The sequence below is a fragment of the Haliotis cracherodii genome, unplaced genomic scaffold (genome assembly GCF_022045235.1).
Source record: "Haliotis cracherodii isolate W230 unplaced genomic scaffold, xgHalCrac1.p SCAF_1, whole genome shotgun sequence".
Classification (NCBI taxonomy): Eukaryota; Metazoa; Mollusca; class Gastropoda; order Lepetellida; family Haliotidae; genus Haliotis; species Haliotis cracherodii.
Window position 1 is genome coordinate 69,539,164 of NW_027266264.1, and position 22,437 is coordinate 69,561,600.

A 22,437-nucleotide genomic window follows, 5' to 3' on the forward strand; every position below is an offset into this window, starting at 1 on the left:
CTCTGACTGCCTCATACCTGTATATATATATATATATATATATATGCTTGTATGCTTGTATATATGTATATATGTATACGCTTGCAACCATACTGTACATCCCTTGCTTGACAACGATGTTAGAACCTACACTGAATCGTCGCTCCTAATTGTAATAAAGAAGTTGTTCATCCGTATATCTTATCCTTACCCAAATACAAAGTTGAAGTAAAGGGAAACAGGGTTTTAAAGATTATTACACTTAGAGTGTGTGTGTGTGTTAAGGCTGGGACGGGTAACTCGGGTCGTGTGGGTACTGAGAAGGACCTGGGCCCACTTGCACAAAGCAATCTTAGCGCTAAGACTATTGTAAGCCTATGTTAAAGTATGGGAGTTACGATCATCTTAGCGCTAAGATCGCTTTGTGCAAGTGGGCCCAGGGTACCCACAGGACTATCCAAACTCATGAACATTGTACGCCCGTGAACAGAGTCTACACCAATCAGAGTATATATATGATCTTAGAACTGGAGCAGTCTCCATTTTATTACCCCTATGCAAATAATGTATCAAAAACCTTTATTAGGGGTGTAAGGTATTACCTGTATATAGGTAAATTGATGTTCTTTCTTTACATGTATCACAATATCATTTTTTCATGCTCAACAGCATGAGAAATTGGGACTAGTCCTGTAGTCCTTGCCAAACTGCCCAATAGTTAAGGTATCATAAAGTAAAGTAGAAATTTGCCCTTTTTAGGAGTTTTACTATTTGTTATCATTATAAGGACTGGTGGACTAAAATAGTTAGTTTCTATCGCTGCTTGATATATCGGGTGATTTTTTTAAATTGGGATTTTTATCACATGTTTAATGTGGTATACTTGCCAAAATTTTTGCCTTCGCTGCCCTGGGGCGAACATCCGGGGGCCCAAGATGTCTGCGTATTTATTGAATGAGTAAACACTATGGTACCAGCATCTTGTTTAGTTCCATTTGTGAACTTCAGTTCATACCTTTATCATGTTAATGTATCAGATTGCTTCAGAATTGATAAATTAGAATTACACAATTTATCATGATAGATATCGCAATACAGCCTTGTGCATTGCAAATTATTCTGATACACTTTTATCCTCCAATACCCATCCCTAATACATGTAAATGAAAAAATTGTCACTATATAATCACTATCCTGCTTTTGGGTCTCTTTGCCATCAAGCAAATGTGAAAACGTCCTTTCCCTTGCTGTAGTAGAAAATAATAACCAGTCATTTCATATACATATTCGTGTCAACAACTAAAAACAAATAAACCATCTTCTACGTTGAAAAAATAAGAAATCGATCAACGATGATCAGTTTACAGTTTCTTGCAGAGACCATATACCGATATATCGGTATATGGTCTCTGGTTTCTCGGAGTCGTGATTGATCATCAGGCGATGAAAGGGAGATAACTGTTGAAAACCTACATACGGGCATTCCACATATCGCGGATAAATGGCGTCATCAAAGATGGCAGCCCCCACTGTGGAGGACGATGATGCTTTTGTTTTTGTGTTTGACAGACGATCCACAGATGCACCCGAAGTTAAAATTCCTACCGGAGGGTTGTTTAATTTCGTTGATTTCAAAGAGAGAGTCAGAGAGGTAATGTGCATTGCTAACATTTGCAGAGCACGGTTGTAAACCATCGCAATATGCAATTGCTGATTTCCAAAATATGTTTGTTTGAAAATGAAATACAAACTCCTTTCCATGCCACTAGTCAGTATGTTGTAATAACCTACTCTTGCAATTTTACAGGCGCTTGATATAACGAAGAGAGACCAGTTTGTCATCGCAACTACCAATCGCGATGAGATCAAGGATGATGAATCTTGGGGTTTGTTTTTGTTTTGATTTGATGTTGTCCTGTTTTCGTGCACGCAATCTCAGTCTTTGCTTCCGGTCATTTGGAACCGGCTTACCATGAGTACGAGCTGTAAAGTCATTATATGGAAAGATAATTATGATTTTTAAAAATTAATTTTATTAATATAATGCTAAATTTAAGAAAACGTTTTATTTATTTTGTTTATTTTAACGTTTAACTGATTATTTTCGTCTTTGACTTCACTGGCAGTTCTCATTATTACAGAAACAGGAGTAGTGCACTTTACTGGGCACAGTTTTTCAGATCCAGTTAGTGCTGTGGGGGATTAAACGTGCTTCGCCGGCTCACTGCTCTACCACGAGCGCTATCACATGTAATCAGTGCTTGTTTGACGGGTCATTAGCACCCCAATAACATGCATGCGTAATTCAGTAAACAATGATGTCACGGTCCACTCTCCCATTGATCTTTTCTTGAAACCACACCTGCCATTGTTTATGTCAACATGACCGACCAATTGGATTAACCAGATTAACGCTTGAAAAAAAGGTAAGAATTGATGGTTAACCCTTGCCCTAAGCACTCTAACCCTAAAGACCGAAAAGGGCTGTTGGATCGTAAAGACGTGTAAGTTTCCCTTAGACTGTAAAGGAGTGTTGGATCGTGAAGCGAGATTCAATGGAGCGTGAGGCACGGTAACGGTATCTATAGCGAGACAGCGGTCGCATTATAGCATGGTAATTGAGCGGATGGTAGAGCTCTGGCTGCGCCCTGTAAACTGCATTGTTGCCCAGAAACATAGGAGAAAAACTTGCAAGATCTTTGAACAATTTTAGAAAAAAATCTGAATTGTTATGCATTATACCCGACCCCTATCCGCCATGTTTGTTTGATACCACTAATAAAGCCGCATGCGACAGCATCACTATTTAAACAATAAAGGCATTAAAGCTTTAAAAAAGCAGAAAAATTACCCCGATGCGTTTGTACACAGGCTCGTGTTGACCAACAAGTAATGAAAAAGGGGTACACATGCATTATACCCTATCCGCCATGTTTGTTTGATGCTACTAATAGAGCATCAATATTTGAAAATAGGGCGATAAAGCTCAAAATAAGCAGAAAAAGTTTCCCGGCTTACATTTGTATGGTTTAATGTGATTAAACCTTGAAATTGAATATCAAGGTGATGCATAAACGTTGAAAATTGGACATCAACATCAAAAAAGTACTCGAAAATTGAAGTTCCATCATTGCATGCTCATCAGCATGATCAGTGACAGTTGTCGGAGCCACATTTCAATGAACACATATTTTGTATCTACTGTGGTAATTAAACATTTTATTTACCTAGAAAGCATTAAATTCAAGATGTTGAGTGTTATTTTAGTGGCGTCTTAAAAACTTAGAAACTTACAAAGGAATGAGCTTGTGCACATCCCTTACCAAAATGTCGGAAGGTGTCTGGTATGCTGCATTCATGCCAGTATTTACATGTTCACTTTTGTTTTAATCCTTCTGCAAGATATATGAAGATGTGGTGACAATATAGATCTGCCAAACAATGCTAATACAGATCTGTCTCATTTGCCAGTGTTATATCATGAACACCTATGGAGATTTGCACAGCTGTACACTTTGACATCCAAGTAATCAGAGCACTTAGTATTGAACATGGTGAAGATATGGCTTGTATGGACTCTCACCTGAGTTTCTTTTGATCATGTTGATAATCTCATCACTTCCCAAATCTGTTTTTCTGAATTTGTCTACAAGTACGACAAGTTTTTATCTACATGATATCATAAGACATGTGGGTGAGATTTTTTTATTATCACTTATCAAAACTATGTATAAATCATGTTAATTTGTTGACCACTTTGATATTTTTTTACTCATCCTGATATTATTTAGGTGCACCACCTTGCAAGAAAATATCAAAATGTATTTCTTTATTTTTTTTCTGAAATATTTGCAGGCTAACTACGTATGATGTAATGGTTTACTATCTTTTTATTTCGTTGCATTTTGGGAAGAAGAAGAATGGAAATAGAGTCTATGTCTTTCATGTAAAATGTTGACATGTGATAAGTCATGTGAAGATTTGATTTGATTCGAAGGTTAGAATTGATCTTGAGCAACCAATGGTTGTCGGAACCGCCTCTGTGGTCTAGTGGTAAAGTGTCTGCCTGGAGAGCGGAAGGTACGGGGTTCGATCCCCGGCTGCGTCATACCAAAAGACGTCAAAAGACGTTAAAAGATGGTACTTGTTGTTACCCTGTCTGGCGCTCGGCATTAAGGGGCTAAAACAAGAATACCCCACTCAGACACAGTATACTGACTCCGAGCCGACCAGTCCATATTAAACTGCGGTATGGTATCTCAGTGGGCTAGCACTATAAATTGGCATCAGTCCGGACTAGTACAAGCAGCCACACACACACACACACACGTGCATGCACGTCGCTTTATAAGTGCAATAATCTTTGACGCGACGTTAAGTTCACCTCACCATGGTTGTCGTAAGAGGTAACTGATGGGATCAGGTGTTGGGACTTGCTGACTTTGTTGATGCATGTCATTTTATCCCAATTGCTTAGATCGATGTTCATGATGTCAATCACAGGATCATCTGGTCCAGACTTGATTATTTACAACTGCTGCCATATAGCCAGAATAGTGCTGAGTGCACCATGTAACAACAAACAAACACAAGTGATGTCTCCTGCCTAAACCAGTATCCTATAATAAATGTGCTTATTCTGACTTTGTTTTTCTCCACCAGATATGATTGACAAGGGGGACACCCTGTACGTCATGAAACATGTCCAGCAAGAGCTGTGTGCCCCAGCCCAGGAGCGTGTCAACTACCTGCCTCACTATGATACCATTGTCAAAGGTGGCATGTACGAGTATTATGCCTCTGAAGGACAAAATCCTCTCCGTAAGTTGCAGGCAAAGTGGTGGAAAACAAAGGAAAAAGTAACCGTGATCATGTTTTTCTTGTGATATTGACATGATTGAGATTTGTATGTCATCTAAACATACTTCTTTTTTCCAACTCTAAAAGTTTAGATCAGAATAGTGAGGTGGGGGGCACAGAGGCACCGCTATAGGACAATGACAGCGCAGCTGGGAGCGAGCTTCACATATTTAACTTGGTTCCTTTCAGAATGCATTGCCAGCCTTGGGACATGGCTTTCTATCATGTCTATTTGCAGTGTGGTTTATGCAACACACACCTGCGAAACTGTTCATGATCATGATTATTACAAATCAGGAGTGTTTATCAGCATGATCAGGTTTTGAAGCATTGGATGTCATTTTGGTACAACTGTGAATTTAGGTTGGAGTGGTTAGGAAATCAAAATAAAAATGTGATCCAAACTCCCTACCAATGTTCTTTCAAGAATTTATTTTGATCTTGTGGCCTTAAAAGGAACATCTCAACAATGCTTAAGCTCCTCTCTCTCTCTCTCTCTTGTAACGTTTAAAGTGACTGGTGTTTGATCATGCTAATTTCACTGAAGATGGATCTGCAGTCTTTCTAGACATGCTAGATATTACTTTGATTTGAAATTGTAATTACAACATTCAAATTCTGTCAGGCAGTGTTTGTGTTCTTTGCAAGGTAATGCTGAAAGGTGTTGCTATAATCGTTCCCTATTTGGCTATATATAAATGTACAGTAATGTAAACATGTCAAAAGGGAAAGAAACAATCAGGTCATGGCACTGTTGTATAACATGTATAAGTAAGGACACTGTTTTGTCTGCTTCAGAGTTGTTTAACATGTGTATTGTTCATGCATAGTGTCATCTGTAACAGCTGTTACAATGCTTCAACAGTGGGGAAAGTACGAGGGGCGTTCTATAAGTTTTGCAACTACAATATAAGACCAAGTCGCAGAATATCTTTTGCACTTTTATTTTTCAATATAATCTCCATTCAGCTCAATACACTTAATCCATTTGTCCTTCAAGCTTTTAATACCACTTTTATAGAAATCCGCAGATTGACCCTCTAACCACACCTCTGTGGCAGCCTTTATGTCCTCGTCATCCTGGAAGCGTCTTCCACGTAGGGCAGATTTCATTTGTCGGAACAGGAAATAGTCACTGGGGGCTAGGTATGGGCTGTAGGGTGGGTGATTTAACTGTACAGCCCAGACTTAGCCCCAAGTGCTAAAGATATTCTGCGACTAGGTCTTATATTGAAGTTACAAAACGTATTGAATGCCCCTTGTACCATGGTTACTGTGTGTTGCAGCCTATGCGTTTGCAGAGCTGATCGATAATGCTCTGGCAGCTACAGCTGACAACAATGGGCCCAGGAAGATAGACATTAGACTTGTGAGTTATTTTTGAAGTCTTATTTAACATATTTAACATGTGTTTAATTTATTTATATATATTTTTTTAATTTATTTCAATTAGAACAAATTCTACGTACAATACAAGGTCGTTATGTTTATATTTTAAAGAAAGTCACATTTGTATTTCTAGCTTAACATGTTTAACTCCCATGAAGATTCTGGGTTAAACTTGGTCTTCAGCAACCCATGCTTCTTGTAAGAGGCCACTTATGGGATCGGGTGGTCAGGCTTGCTGACTTGGTTGATGCATGTCATCGTATTGTAATTGCGTGCATTGATGCTCATGATATCAATCACTGGATCGTCAGGTCCAGACTCGATTATTTATAGACTGCCGTCATGTAGCTTGAATAGTGCTGAGTGCGGCATTAAACAACAAACAACCAAACTTCTAGCTTACCTGTCTGTAGTTTCAATATTAATAAATCAATGAGAGATTCGCGGAAGATTGTTTCATTCACTGCTCTCAGTTTACTTTTGTGCATTAACAGTTTTGAATACTTGTATCAACTTTATCTAATGATAACTGATTGGAATAGCTGATTGATCTGTAACCCTAAACGTGTCTCATTGTGGTGGCATTAGAAAACATTTACTCACTCACTCATTTGCTGTTACAGCATTTTGACGATGCCAATCCAAGCAGGAGCTGCATCTCTGTGATTGACAATGGCAAGGGCATGACCCCACGGCAGCTGAACAACTGGGCCATCTACAGACTGTCCAAGTTCATCAGGAAGGAGAAAGGCCGAGGGTGAGTGTGGCAGGCAGGCAGTTTCTACAATATAGAAGTGATTCACCTGATAACAGCTACAGGATTTTCTCATACAAGTTTTACTTAACATGCTTAGTTGATGTTGTCCAACATTTACCAGCTGGCTTTTGTTCTTCTTGATGTAAAATGTGCATACAACTTGCTCATCACTTTTTGTTGATAGCATGATATTGAACGTGTTAATTGAGTCAGTTGGGTTTACACCGTTTTGAACAGTGTTCCAGTTATATCATGGCGTGTCAGCTTATTGTTAGAGGAAAGCCTGAAATGATGCAGGTCTCAGACATTTACCATTTTGGTGAAACCCATGAGCATGGGTATGGGGCTGACAAACCTAGAAACATAATCAGGGTTCACCAGGATTCAAATCCTCAGTGATAGGTTTCTGGTGTGGATGAAACAATGTAGTGTGCGCAAGATTATGTTGGATGAACTAATGCCCTGTTCATAAGATTATGGTGAATGGACTGATGCCCTGTTCATAAGATTATGTTGAATTAAGTGATGCCCGGTTCATAAGATGATGTTGAATGAAGTGATGCCCGGTTCATAAGATGATGTTGAATGAACTGATGCCCTGTTCATAAGATTATGTTGAATTAAGTGATGCCCGGTTCATAAGATGATGTTGAATGAAGTGATGCCCTGTTCATAAGATTATGTTGAATTAAGTGATGCCCTGTTCATAAGATTATGTTGAATGAACTAATGCCCTGTTCATAAGATGATATTGAATGAACTGATGCCCTGTTCATAAGATTATGTTGGATGAACTGATGCCCTGTTCATAAGATGATGTTGAATGAACTTATGCCCTGTTCATAAGATGATGTTGAATGAACTGATGCGCTGTTCATAAGATTATGTTGAATTAAGTGATGCCCTGTTCATAAGATTATGTTGAATGAACTAATGCCCTGTTCATAAGATGATGTTGAATAAACTGATGCCCTGTTCATAAAATTATGTTGAATTAAGTGGTGCCCTGTTCATAAGATGATGTTGAATGAACTGATGCCCTGTTCATAAGATAATGTTGAATGAACTGATGCCCGGTTCATAAGATTATGTTGAATTATGTGATGCCCGGTTCATAAGATGATGTTGAATGAACTAATGCCCTGTTCATAAGATGATGTTGAATGAACTGATGCCCTGTTCATAAGATTATGTTGAATTAAGTGATGCCCTGTTCATAAGATGATGTTGAATAAACTGATGCCCTGTTCATAAAATTATGTTGAATTAAGTGGTGCCCTGTTCATAAGATGATGTTGAATGAACTGATGCCCTGTTCATAAGATGATGTTGAATGAACTGATGCCCTGTTCATAAGATTATGTTGAATTATGTGATGCCCGGTTCATAAGATGATGTTGAATGAACTAATGCCCTGTTAATAAGATGATGTTGAATGAACTGATGCCCTGCTCATAAGATTATGTTGAATTAAGTGATGCCCGGTTCATAAGATTATGTTGAATGAACTAATGCCCTGTTCATAAGATTATGTTGAATTAAGTGATGCCCGGTTCATAAAATGATGTTGAATGAACTGATGCCCTGTTCATAAGATTATGTTTAGTGAAATGATGCCCTGTTCATAAGATTATGTTGAATGAACTGATGCCCTGTTCACAAGATTATGTTGGATGAACTGATGCCCTGTTCACAAGATTATGTTGGATGAACTGATGCCCTGTTCACAAGATTATGTTGGATGAACTGATGCCCTGTTCACAAGATTATGTTGGATGAACTGATGCCATGTTCACGAAATTATGTTGAATGAACTGATGCCCTGTTTGTAAGATTATGTTGAATGAACTGATGCCCTGTTCACAAGATTATGTTGGATGAACTGATGCCATGTTCACGAGATTTTGTTGGAAGAACTGATGCCATGTTCACGAGATTATGTTGGATGAACTGATGCCCTGTTCACAAGATTATGTTGGATGAACTGATGCCATGTTCACGAGATTATGTTGGATGAACTGATGCCCTGTTCACAAGATTATGTTGTATGAACTGATGCCATGTTCACGAAATTATGTTGAATGAACTGATGCCCTGTTTGTAATATTATGTTGAATGAACTGATGCCCTGTTCACAAGATTTTGTTGGAAGAACTTATGCCATGTTCACGAGATTATGGTGGATGAACTGATGCTATGTTCACGAGATTATGTTGAATGAACTGATGCCCTGTTTGTAAGATTATGTTGGATGAACTGATGCCATGTTCACAAGATTAATATGTTGAATGAACTGATGCCCTGTTCACGAGATTATGTTGAATGAAATGATGCCCTGTTTGTAAGATTATGTTGGATGAACTGATGCCCTGTTTGTAAGATTATGTTGAATGAACTGATGCCCTGTTCACAAGATTATGCTGGATGGATTTGGTGAAGCAGTTGGTTTTTTAAATAAAAAAGCTCATCTTTCCAGTCCTGGCTCAGAGGCCCGAGATTCCAACAACTTGTCATTTGTTGGGGAGGAGAATGTCCCCCGCTACATGAACAGCGACATCTCCTACTTCGGTGTCGGTGGCAAACAGGCAATATTCTACATCGGCAGCTCAACCCGGGTAAGTATCCAAGTCCTACTGTGTATGTATGAGGACTGATTCAAGTGTGAGTTGCAAGAGATGAAAGTCTTTCAGATGACTTCCTTGATCTTCCAGTGAGTTGCATCTCCATTATGATCAATTCTCTGGACCCATTAGTTAGTTAGGATTAAGTTAAGGTGGCAAATGTGGCCAGGGTATATATCATCATACAATGGATATATGATACACATGATAACTGACATGACAGTCAATGCGGTTTGGAGCATGTACAGTTTTGAGCCCTTTACATTGCTTCATATTGCAGGGGTCAGATCATTGACCCTGAAAAATACAAAGGAAACTCCATTTCAATATTGGTCTCAAGGCCCTATAATTATTAAACCTCGTAACTCATTTTCCCCTTGTAATGGCTCGCTTAACCTATTAGTTAGTCTGAAGCTCTGGTATCAGTCGGGAAATCCTACCGTTTCGTCATTCACTGTGACATGTTTGTGACTTGTTATGTATCAGTGCAAGATCAGTTCCATGATATATTGGTACTGGACCCGTGAAGATCCGGGGTAGAATAGGTCTTCAGCAAACCCATACTTGCCGTAAAAGGCGACTATGCTTGTCGTAAGAAGCTACTAACAGGATCAGGTGGTAAGGCTTGCTGACTTGGTTGATGCATGTCATCGTATTCCAATATCGTTGATCCATGCTCATGATGTTAGTCACTGGATTGTCTGGTCTGGACTCTTTTATTTACAGACTGCGGTCAGATAGCTTGAATATTGCTGAGTGCGGCGTTAAACAGCAAACAAATAAACATTGGTGCTGATTGTGAAGGTTTTTTTTTTGTCCAGATGATCAGCAAACCGAAAGATTCCAGAGATGTTCACGAGTTGACGATATCAAAAGAGGAATTTGAGAAGAAGGAGAAAAACAATGAAGCAATATACAGTGGATTTATCAGGAACAGAAAGGTCAGAGTTCATATCCAAATGTTGAGAACAAGATTATGTTGTACTATGAACTCAAAAAGGATCGCGGTCGGTCGGGTAGCCTAGTGGTTAAGCGTTCGCTCGTCATGCTGAAGACCCGGGTTCAATTCCTAACATGGGTACAATGTGTGAAGTCCCTTTCTGGTGTCCCCCGCAGTGATATTGCTGGAATATTGCTAAAAGCGACGTAAAACCATACTCACTCAAAAAGGTCGCCAGTCCAAACAAATGAGGATTGAATGGTGAGAATGTTTGACCTGCTGGTCGTGTGTTATTGCACTGTTTGTACCTCGATGATGTGGTTGGTTGCTCATGCCGGAACATATGTTTCTCTTGTAGCCATGTGACAACTCTCATATTCCTGCGGAGGATGAGATTATCCGACGACTCGTCCTGGAGGAGAACAAGCGTGAGAGTTTCACGGCTGTCGTGATCCAGCTCATCAACCCGTCACACATTCCATACCTCAAACACAAGATGAAGGAGTGGACACGACAGCTATCGTATGTAGTCTTCATCCGAAGTAACATGGAGCATACCAGTTTTAAACATTAGATAGACTTCACAGAATCGTTCTTGATTATTAGTTTAGTATATGTATACTCTCTGTTAACCAATCCATACCATGTGTTTGTGTTATAACAGGTAGATAATAAGGAGATAAACCTATTCTGTTTCAAATTCTGAGGTGGTTCATTGTTGATTAAATACAGCTAAATGTTATTTATAACTGAATGCGTTATTTATAACCTAACATGATAGCATGAGGTTGCAAATGTAACTTTTAGCGTTGTTAATCAACGATGAACCATCCAAAATTTAAAACAGAATAAGTTTATCTCCATTGTACCATAACTAAACTGAGTTTTTTAAACACACTCTTTTTGCCCACGTACTCGCTGCAGTGATGTGTTCGGAACTTTGTTGACTACCATTTCTTGGAATCGCAATTGTACAGCCCATTGTTAGTTTGGGGGGACTCCTTGAGAGACATGATATCTTAACGATTTTTATGTCTTGGGGACTTTATTGTTGGGACTTTATCATATGTACTTGTAGTGCAAAATAACCGGGAAAATTATAACATTGATTGATCCAGGATCTAGTTTTGCGTGGTGAGATCATTACCATCCAACACCCCTACATTAAAAAGAGTCAACTATGACCTAGATCAATAGTTGATAACCACACAACTGTTACCAATTTGAAAGCCAGACATTCCAGCCTGGATACTCTGAGAAACATTCAACATGGATATGAAAACACAATACCATTTAGGAAGTGGTCAGATTTTAACAAGTGTTATGTTTTGGATAGCACTTTCTTAGTAAAGTACAAATTCTGGTACTTTTTTTGGGTTGAGTCCGGGGTCAGTCAGGTAGCCTAGTGGTTAAAGCATTCTCTTGTCACACCGAAGACCCAGGTTCGATTCCCGACATGGGTACAATGTGTGAAGCCCATTTCTGGTGTCCCCCGCCGTGATACTGCTGGAATATTGCTAAAAGCAGTGTAAAACCATACTCACTCACCCACTGACTGGTTGCGTCCGGGACAGTGCTACTAGTACTTTGGGCCGTATTTTCATCAACGTTGTGCAGGAGAGCTGTACATCACAAGTTCATATTTTGATTACCAAACAGTGGACATGAGATCATTTTTATTTATTTACCGGTAGATGGATTGATTACATTCTCGCTTGCAATTATTTGTATATATTTTGCAATTGCTAATGGCCCCGTCCATGTCGTAATTGTCAAACATGTTGCTGTTTGAAAAATTATCGATAGTCGATCATAGGTATCACTCATTAACCACTTTAAATTTAGCATGTTTAGTAAAATTAACCAACAAATTAGATCACCCTCCAATGTGATGGTAGAATGTATATTTGAAGCATCACATTGCAATGATTAACGCAATTGGTGTTAGTAATGAAAGGGATATGTTTGTGTCTTAAAGTTTATACATGTTAAAGTGCTGCTTGTTTGTAGTGTATTTATGTCTACCCTGCACCCACAGTCACATCTACCACTACTATCTACATGGACCTGACGGCAATGTAGATGACGACACTCTGGCAAGCAAGCAGAACAACCCATTCAAAAACATAGATATCGAGGTAGGGAGACTCGTGAGATTGCCTTTATGGCTTATGTGATTGGGTAACGTTTTTGTGTCATGGTGACCTCTTCCAGGCAAGATGTAGCCGTAATTAACTTACATTATTATTTTAAACTGACTACCAACATGTTCGCATGATCGTTGTTTTCACAAAACTTTGGACTATAATAAGCTTACACGTCTTGATAAAACTATAGTCATGATAATTCTGTTTAGAGCAGTGTTAATCTGGACTTGCTCATTCAATGTAATTGAGAATTGACTTCAGTATTTTTTGCTTTTATGCAGGTAGAAACATGATATATGTAAAAACAAGTGTTCACACTTTGTAAATTTGTGTAATCATTTTTTATTAATAAAAAGGTCAACAATAGCAAGTTTACAGACTGCTAATTTAATCCTTAACACACAAAAATGTTGACAGCGATACGAAATCAGTGACATCGTCCAGCACAAATGGAACATAAGCCTGTCCTTTCTCTTGTCAGCCAATCCTGAAACAGTAGTCTGTTAGTGGGCGTGGCCTAAGTTTTTGTGTGTGCTTGGTTAACCAGTTAAATGCCATGGAATCACTTCCTATGCATTAATTAGCGTTGTTAGCAATTTTGTTATGTTTAAAGTAGTAAATGACAGGGATATTGAGGATGTGTTTTGGGTGCAGGTGAGCCTATACACCAGAGGTGGGCCCCAGCCCAAGGTGGTCAATCTGCGAGATGTAGGCGACGACATGCAGTCCATGTTCCTGCACACTGCTTCCAGCAACTTTGAGTTCAAGGCTCTCGTAGACGGGACAAACATTGTGGAGGGGGTCCTCCGGTACCACCCCTTCCTGTACGACAGAGAGACCTTCCCTTCAGAGGCTTATGATCCAAGAAGTAAGATGTTTTTTTGAATTATTTAACATGTTTGGTTTTGAGAAAAACTTTCCCAGAACATCCCAGATGTGAATAAACTTGTATCATTTTACTTCCTGTCAGCAATACCAAGGTTGTTAGCAATCTTCAGTAATGAAAAAATACTTTGCAGTAAGTCAATATCTGACAGAGGCATCACTTTAATGTGTTTTTCTTGTCAATTATGGAAACAATTTGTCCTTCATTTTATTCTTTTTGTTTCATCCATTATGAATAAGTTTAACATGTAAGCATCATTTACATGTGCAAAGCTTCACCAATATTAAACCTTTTTTGTTTTAGTAGTTGCTTGCATAGTAGTGACCGTGAGGTTGGTAGAGTCCGTTAAGCCTGTAAGACTAACCAAATCACCAGATTTGGAAATTTACTGAAATTCTCAGGGTGATATTTTTTATTATAATTTAACACCAAAAGAAACGCGAACCATAGAAACATATAGAGAAGTATGTACATTAAGAAGAGATGTTTCCAGTGTGGAGAGAAGTATGTATGTTAAGAAGAGATGTTTCCAGTATTTACCTCTTACGAACAAAACTAACAATCAGTCAAGTGGTACCACAGTGGTCTTTATTCTGATCACAATATGCTGCACGTGATTTCTAAACTTTACACGCTAATCCTTCACGAGACAAATGGTGTATCTGGAGTCACGGGTCTATGATGTCACATGTGATGCGTTTATGAGTGTTAATTCACACAACATACCAGTATGTTTCGTTTGTGGGTCGAACCAATCTAATACCACTTGAATGTGAGTAATTCTTCATAGATTAACCAACAAGTATGGTATTGGCGTTTCTTTTGTGTGTGAGTATATGTGTTGTTATTTGAACATGTTGACATATAGAGAAATTTTAGCTGTCTTTTCTAATGAATAAGGAAAGGATTTTGTCGATTTTATTTATTTAACTGCACAGTAAATGACTTTTGTGCAACCTGGTTAGCTCAGAGTCAGAATACCGTGTCTGAGTGGGGTATTCATGCTAAACTGCTGCATGGTATCTCAGTGGGCTAGCACTATAAATTGGCATCAGTCGGGACTAGTACAAGCAGCCACACATACACACACGTACATGCACGTGGCTATATTTATAAGTGCAATAATCTTAGACGCAAGGGTAAACCCCATTTCACCTCAACTTTCACCTGTGGTGTAACTGTCACTGTATGTTCTCCAGTGGACCCCGAGCCAGAGGATGACCACGACTACGCCATCAATGACAGACCAGCTAGGGGAAGAAGACCTGTGTTTGAGTGCTACTGGAATGGACGACTCATACCATACACCCTGATTGAGGAGTAAGTTAGCCCCTTGTAAACATCCGGGTTAGAATTAGTCTTCAGCAACTCATGCTTGTCGTAAGAGGCGACTTACGGGATGGGGTGGTCAAGAGGTGACTAATGGATCAGGTTTTCAGGCTCATGCCGTCTTTGATGCGTGTTATTGTACCACAATTTGGTAGATCGAGGCTCATGATGTCAATGGGATTATCTGGTCCAGGCTTGGTTATTTAGAGAATATTGTTGAGTGCGGCATTAAACAAAAAACAACAAACAAAGGAATTATACCCTCGACTCTCACTTAGGTAAAATCTCATTCTTGGCATTGGTTGAGTACCTGGAAGGATGATATGGCAATGTGACTGTTAACTTTCTAGCGCCTGACAGGCAGCTTGGGCTGTATACTCCCCAGGGAGCTGAGAATGAAAACAGAGTGCACACTGAATGATTGGCCGGAGTAATAACATCATGCCATGAGTATTCACTAGAGTGGATTTTGGCACACTAGACAATAGACAGTTTATTATTATTAATTATTATTGTAGCAGTTTCTCCTCACAGGTGCACAAGCCTTTACCCTATTTTAGTGAGTATTCTTTCAGGGAATGCAAACAGCACCGATCTCAGGGTAGTTGTCTGTTAACCTCTGTTAACCCGATCTGGGGAGATCTGTTCAAGCTTTTAGATGGACACTGTTAGTTCTAGTGGTTCTGTGTTTGACTTGCTAGGAGTAAATCTATTCATGTGGTGTGTCATACGGTGTCAGAGTGTGTTGTATTTACCCACAGCTTTGAGTGGTGCTGCCCTCCCAAGAAGCCCAAGGCCATTCCATCCGATTGTTACAACAGGTAGGTGAATAATCAAGCTGTCCTTACAGGGCTTCAGGTAGGTGGACCTGTCTGTGAGGGGTAGTTATAAAGGGCATTTGATACAGAACCTCTCTCTTTGAACTATCATGCTCCAGGGACGTACAGGGGTGGACATGGTGGTCTGTGGCTTGTGGATGTACTAGGGGTAGGTGAAGCGGGACGATGAAGCTTCATAACTGACAGCTTGGGTTGGGGAGGAGGGTGCTCAATAACAGAAAAGTTGGGACAAATGTCAAAATAAATTGAGATGACAGGTCAAATATTGAGCATAAAGAAATTGAGTCTGTTTGTATTTAGTTACTGTTCTGGCAACAGTTCCTGTGGACATTATTATAATGCTACTACTACTACTAGGACATGTGGCAGTGGCAATGAAGTGTGCATTGTAGGAGGTGTAAGAGGATGGTTGTAGATCATTCCTAATGTATGCAGTTTGTCTTAGTTTCTTTTTCAACAGAACCCCTGTCTTTGAAATTGCAGGACTGTATTTAAGGATGTAATTGGAGTTAGTTCTTGAAGGTGTTTCATTGATACCGGTACTAAATATTCTCCTAAATCTTTTCTTCCCAATATCCTTAGAGTGTCGGGGGTGCTCTGGACCAATGACAGCTTCCAAGTGAGCACCAACAAGCTGACGTTCCTGGACCTGGAGATGAAACTGCGAGACAAGAGTACCAGCTTCAGCCGGATACACAGCGGCCATGTGAGTACAGCTGTCCCCCCCATGAAGATCTGGGTTAGAATTGGTCTTCAGCAACCCATGCTTGTCTCCCCCATGAAGATCTGGGTTAGAATTGGTCTTCAGCAACCCATGCTTGTCTCCCCCATGAAGATCTGGGTTAGAATTGGTCTTCAGCAACCCATGCTTGTCTCCCTCGCGAAGATCCTAGCTAGAATTGGTTTTAGGCAACCATGCTTGTTGTAAGAGGCGGCTAATGGGATTGGGTGGTCAGCCTCGCTGACTTGGTCTGCCATTGTATTCAAATTGCGTAGATTTTATGCTCATGATATCGATCACAGGACTGCCTGGTACATATTGTACCGTGTAATAACTTTCTGATATTTGCACATGTACATGTCAGTGATTCTCAGCGCTGATTGGTCAATTCATCATGTTCATTGTTGAGAACTTGGTGCATGCAGACATAAGTATCGGGTTGCATATTTCAATAATAGGTTGCACTGCTGCATGTTTTTATAGTTAAATCAAGCCCTTGTTACTCCTTATACTTCAATCCTGGTGTGGAAATGTCCTAGAACAGAGTTTCCAGCTTCATAAAACAACTCACCCACACACATTCCGTACATCACTATTGTCACTACTGTAATAATGGGTCATGCACCACTACAATCCTTCGATCCCTTGCGATCCAATCACCTGACATTCCCTGCCAGATTTCAAACTGACATAGGATATATTTTATGATCATCCATTTCGTGAAATAGTCGAGGCATTATTAATCATGTTAATGATAGTCTGTTAAATACACAGGAGTTTGATGAGGTAAGGATGTCAATGAAAAGATGGATGTCTGGTTTGACTGTACTGGGAACTGAAGGAGTCAAGTTGTATGTTACATACAATATATAAATTGCAAGTGATTCCATCGGGTTTCGCTCACCAAGCAAATATTTTTGGATTAATGTTTCGACATTAAATTAAATAGGCTACGCCCACAAGAGGAAAGTTTGTTTCTTGATTGGCTGATAATATAGTGGATGTTGCTTGTGTCATCCTCTGTCATTCTCAGATGTTATGGGTCCTGATAAATTGTATATCTATATATCATTATCTCATATATTTGATGTTCATATTTTTTGGCATCCAGGAAAAGAGAACATCTATCGAGAAGGAGTTTGTGTCATGGCTGAAGGAGTGTCATGACAAGCATGACAAACAGATCTTCTTCAGTAGTTTCCGTGGGACCATCACCAGGACGGACCTCCCCAAACACAAGCAGTCGCCGTGGGCAGTGTACGACCAAGTCGAGTGGGACGGTAGACTCTACAAGAAGGGCTCCCTGGTGAGTCTACTGTCGTGTTCTGTGGGGGATGATAGATCATAGAGATATCCAAAGTGAGATAGGTTATGCATTTGCTTGACTTGACTTTTAGTCTTTGCAGGTATTTACCATATTTCCTTGATTTAATGACCCTGGCGTAAATTTTACCCCCAGAGTTTAATTGTAAAGATAATAGTAAAGAGAAATGCATGCATGAATCCTGAGTTGTGTTTAATCAAAGATCCGGGGCATAATAGGTCTTCAGCAACCCATGCTTGCTGTAACAGTTGACTATGCTTTTCGTAAAAGGCAACTAACAGGATCGGGTGGTCAGGTTCGCTGACTTGGTTGACACATGTCATTGTATCCCAATTGCGTGGATAGATGCTCATGATGTCAATCACTGGATTATCTGGTCCAGGCTTGATTCTTTACAGACCGCCGTCATACAGCTGAAATATTGCTGAGTGCGGTGTTGAAACAATAAACAAACAAACAGAGTTTAATTAAGGCCCACGTTCAATCGAGATCCTGGCATTTATCTGAGGCCGGATGTTTAATCGATATGGTACAAGAATAAGCTTATGGCAGGAACAGTGTACGGTATGTGTAAAGTGGAGGTCAGTACATCTGTATTGGACAAAGGAACCCTTTCAATAAAACCAGGAGTAGGGTGTAAGAAACAGTCTCCGTTATGTTTCAATATTGTTCAGAAAGAATCTGTTTGTGAGAGTTATGCTGATAAGAAAAATATGTTTGTTATTCTGTAGTACTTATTCTGAAATAAAGTACAGCGATAGAAACTAACATTTTTTGTCCACTAGTCCTTATAATGATAACATATTGCAAGACTCTTAAAAATGGCAAATTTCTACTGGTCCTTATGATACCTTAACTATTGGGCGCTTTGGCAAGGACTACAGGACTAGTGCCAATCTCTAATGCTGAAGTACAAGTGAATGTTTAAGGTCATGTTTATGTCTGTTACGGACATGATAGACATGATAGAGGGTGTGGGAAGTGAGAAGGTGTTGGAGGAAGTTGAACATGATGTTGTCGGTTCCAGGTGAAGATCATGCGCACGCTGCCGCCCATGATGGGGACAATCAAGTGTTTCATGTTGTACGGAGACCACGATGGAGAAGTATACTCCACTGGGGGCGACCTCGAGATCATACAGGTTGGAATCACATACTGTTCAACAAATGTATCATTGACTGGTTGCAAAGGATTATTTTGGCTGAAACATTTGTACAGGACGATTAGAGTGCCTTGTGGCCATTAGGTTTGAGTGTGGTAACTCGCAAGTGTGAATCGTAATGTAATCGTACTTGTAATGCCACAAATATGCAGCTGGAAGAGTGGGAGTGTCTTCATTTTGTTGTTTGTTGAACCCTTAAGTGTTACCCCAGACTCTATACTTCCAGGAACCCAGATCGGTGTATGACGACACCAAGATAGTTCCGCTGTCCCGCCTTGACCGTACGGCCTCCCACCACGTGGTCAAGAAGTTTATTGAAGATGAAGAGGCCAAGTAAGATAACAAATTCAGATCGTGTACTGAAGTAAGGCAAAATTGTGCTTCATTCCCTAGGCTATCCAAAGCAGCCATCACTATCTGTCATAATTACATAAGGCCTCAAAACATTATCAGTGACACTGCCAGTCTGTATGTGGGGAATGATTGACTGACATCTGTTGTTGCAGACTCCCCGATAGCTTGATCATCAGTTGGCCAGAAGGTAATGAGGTGAAGCAGAATGGCCGCCGCCCAGCAGGAGAGACCGTTGGTAAGAATGGACTGTGGGTTGTGTGGACAATTTGCTGAAATATTGTAACCTGAATTAGAGTGAGTGAGTGAAGTTTGGTTTTACGCCGCTTTTAGCAATATTCCAGCAACATCACGGCGGGGGACACCAGAAATGGGCTTCACACATTGTACCCATGTCGGGAATCGAACCTGGGTCTTCGGCGTTATGAGCGAACGCTTTAACCACTAGGCTACCCAACCGCCCCTAACCTGAATTAGAGAAGTTCTACATACCAGGATTGTAGGTCCAAGTGGAAATGGAAATGTCCTTTTGTTCCTCATCTGTTTGTTGTCTGTCGGGTGACTAGAAGCTGCTCCCTTTACCATGCAACTATAGGGATGAGGAGGAAGACTGAATGTCTTTTAGAATCATTTTCATGTAAACCACAAGGCCTGAGAAGGGCCTCACCCTGTACAGACCCTGGTTAGAATGTGTTTCCAGCACCCATTGCTAGTTGTATGAGGCAATTATACTGGGAATCCATTTGGACTCTGGGTTAGAATTTGTCCCTAGCAACCTATGCCAGTTTACATGGAAAGTAATTAACACCATCATAACAGCCACCCTTTTCTTACCTGAAGATTTCTGTACATACTTTCATCCTACTCTGAATGTGTGTGTTGAGCTGCAATGCCTTGGGTGAGGTGAGGTGAAATAGGGTTTATCGTCGCGTCCGAGATTATTGCACTTATATAGCGACATGCATGTACGTGTGTGTGTTTGTGTGGCTGCTTGTACTAGTCAGGACTGATGCCGATTTATAGTGCTAGCTCACTGAGATACCATGCCATAGTTTAACATGAATACCCCACTCAGACACAGTATGCTGACTCCGAGCTGACCAGTCCTTGTTTTAGCCCCTGAATGCCAAGCGCCAGACAGGGTAACAACAAGTACCATCTTTTAACGTCTTTTGGTATGACGCGGCCGGGGATCAAACCCCGGGCCTTCCGCTCTACGGGCGGACGCTCTACCATTAGACCACGGAGGCGGTCAAAACGCCTTGGGACTCACACTGGAGTTTATTGTGCTTACATATTGATGTGTTGTCAAGTGATGTGAACTTGGAGATTTCCACAACACCTGTACAATGTAGAGTTGATCCTACACCTGATTGTCTGCAGGTGATGTGAAGGTAGAGATCTGTAACAAAAGGGGAGAAATGATCAGCAAGCTACCTGGGACAGCAGCCACATCCAAGAAGCTGCTGGTCGAGCTCAAGATCATCTGGCATTGTAAGTCTCACACTCGAACTTACGACTGTTCCTAATTTACATGGCAACTCCAAACATAATTCATCGTTGAAGTTTACAAAATCGTATGATGCTCCTGGAATCCCAGTGTGCACGATTCGCATCAGTTTGGTAGCTGGTAATTACCTAATGTTGTGATTTATCTATGTTTAGAGTTACTGTGATTTGAAATACACATGCATTATGTGATATTTAGACAACATAGGTTTCCACTGAAACTGTATCCATTCAGTGACATTGGAAGTGTTGTCACTTATGACTATGTAATTGTTGATGCTGCAGCTCCAGATGGCGACGAGGTGATTGTGTCTCACATCAGTCAGCATGGCAAGAACTGGCCATACTGGTTCAGGAAGATGGGTATGTTCATCTTACTTCTATTTCCATCAGTAACATTGAGACATGTCCCCCCACATCTGTCAGTGACATTGAGACATGTCCCTCCACATCCATCACTGAGACATGTCCCTCCACATCCATCACTGAGACATGTCCCTCCACATCCATCACTGAGACATGTCCCTCCACATCCATCAGTAACACTGAGACTTGTCCCTCCACATCCATCACTGAGACTTGTCCCTCCACATCCATCACTGAGACATGTCCCTCCACATCCATCACTGAGACATGTCCCTCCACATCCATCACTGAGACATGTCCTTCCACATCCATCACTGAGACATGTCCCTCCACATCCATCACTGAGACATGTCCCTCCACATCCATCACTGAGACATGTCACCCCACATCCATCAGTAACACTGAGACATGTCCCTCCACTTCCATCACTGAGACATGTCCCTCCACATCCATCACTGAGACATGTCCCTCCACATCCATCACTGAGACATGTCCCTCCACATCCATCACTAAGACATGTCCCTCCACATCCATCACTAAGACCTGTAGATAGTAATGATCAATGTGTAACATGTTGCAGAGAATGTGAAGAATCTTGGCCCCCACACACTACAGCTGCAGACAGTTCTCAATGAGAGTGGAGCCACGATGTTTGCAGGGAAGGAGCTTCCTTCATACAAGATCCGCTTTACTGTCACAGGTAGATACTCATATTCAAATCCACAGAAACAGCCTATCGCATAAAGGAGCACCTGCCCATCCGCCCAGATTAAGGAAGTCTGCTGGTCTGGATTCAGAATGTTTTACTTTCCTGATAAAAATTAGTTAAACCTCGAAGACATGAATGTTTCCAACTGAAAAAGGATGGCGGTTAGTGTGCATTATATTTCATGCTACACATTTTTTAAAGACCGTGCAGACCGCCTCCATGGTCCTGTGGTAGAGCGTCTGCCCGGAAAGCGGAAGGTCCGAAGTTCGATCCCCGATCGTGTCACACCAAAAGACGTTAAAAGATGGTACTTATTGTTACCCTGTCTGGCGCTCGGCATTAAGGGGCTAAAACAAGGACTGGTCGGCTCGGAGTCAGTATACTGTGTCTGAATGGGGTATTCATGTTAAACTGCGGCATGGTATCTCAGTGAGCTAGCACTATAAATCGGCATCAGTCCGGACTAGTACAAGCAGCCACACAAACACACACACGTACATGCACCTCGCTATATAAGTGCAATAATCTTGGATGCGACGTTAAACCCC

General features: G+C 40.6%; 1 protein-coding gene across 2 annotated transcripts in view; it reads left to right on the forward strand.

The window, feature by feature from the left end:
- Window positions 1-1,480: 1,480 nt before the first annotated feature.
- Window positions 1,481-22,437, forward strand: part of LOC139465581 (structural maintenance of chromosomes flexible hinge domain-containing protein 1-like) — a 76,295-nt gene continuing 55,338 nt past the window's right edge. For both annotated transcript variants that reach the window (XM_071247320.1, XM_071247404.1), the window contains exons 1-20: window positions 1,481-1,630; window positions 1,787-1,865; window positions 4,642-4,800; window positions 6,126-6,208; window positions 6,852-6,985; window positions 9,462-9,600; window positions 10,428-10,547; window positions 10,905-11,068; window positions 12,585-12,684; window positions 13,348-13,561; window positions 14,779-14,899; window positions 15,670-15,729; window positions 16,330-16,453; window positions 17,580-17,774; window positions 18,820-18,933; window positions 19,181-19,287; window positions 19,461-19,543; window positions 20,689-20,799; window positions 21,100-21,177; window positions 21,761-21,880. In XM_071247320.1, the coding sequence (XP_071103421.1) occupies window positions 1,481-1,630; window positions 1,787-1,865; window positions 4,642-4,800; window positions 6,126-6,208; window positions 6,852-6,985; window positions 9,462-9,600; window positions 10,428-10,547; window positions 10,905-11,068; window positions 12,585-12,684; window positions 13,348-13,561; window positions 14,779-14,899; window positions 15,670-15,729; window positions 16,330-16,453; window positions 17,580-17,774; window positions 18,820-18,933; window positions 19,181-19,287; window positions 19,461-19,543; window positions 20,689-20,799; window positions 21,100-21,177; window positions 21,761-21,880 (2,455 nt within the window). The remainder of the gene's footprint in view (window positions 1,631-1,786; window positions 1,866-4,641; window positions 4,801-6,125; window positions 6,209-6,851; window positions 6,986-9,461; window positions 9,601-10,427; window positions 10,548-10,904; window positions 11,069-12,584; window positions 12,685-13,347; window positions 13,562-14,778; window positions 14,900-15,669; window positions 15,730-16,329; window positions 16,454-17,579; window positions 17,775-18,819; window positions 18,934-19,180; window positions 19,288-19,460; window positions 19,544-20,688; window positions 20,800-21,099; window positions 21,178-21,760; window positions 21,881-22,437) is intronic.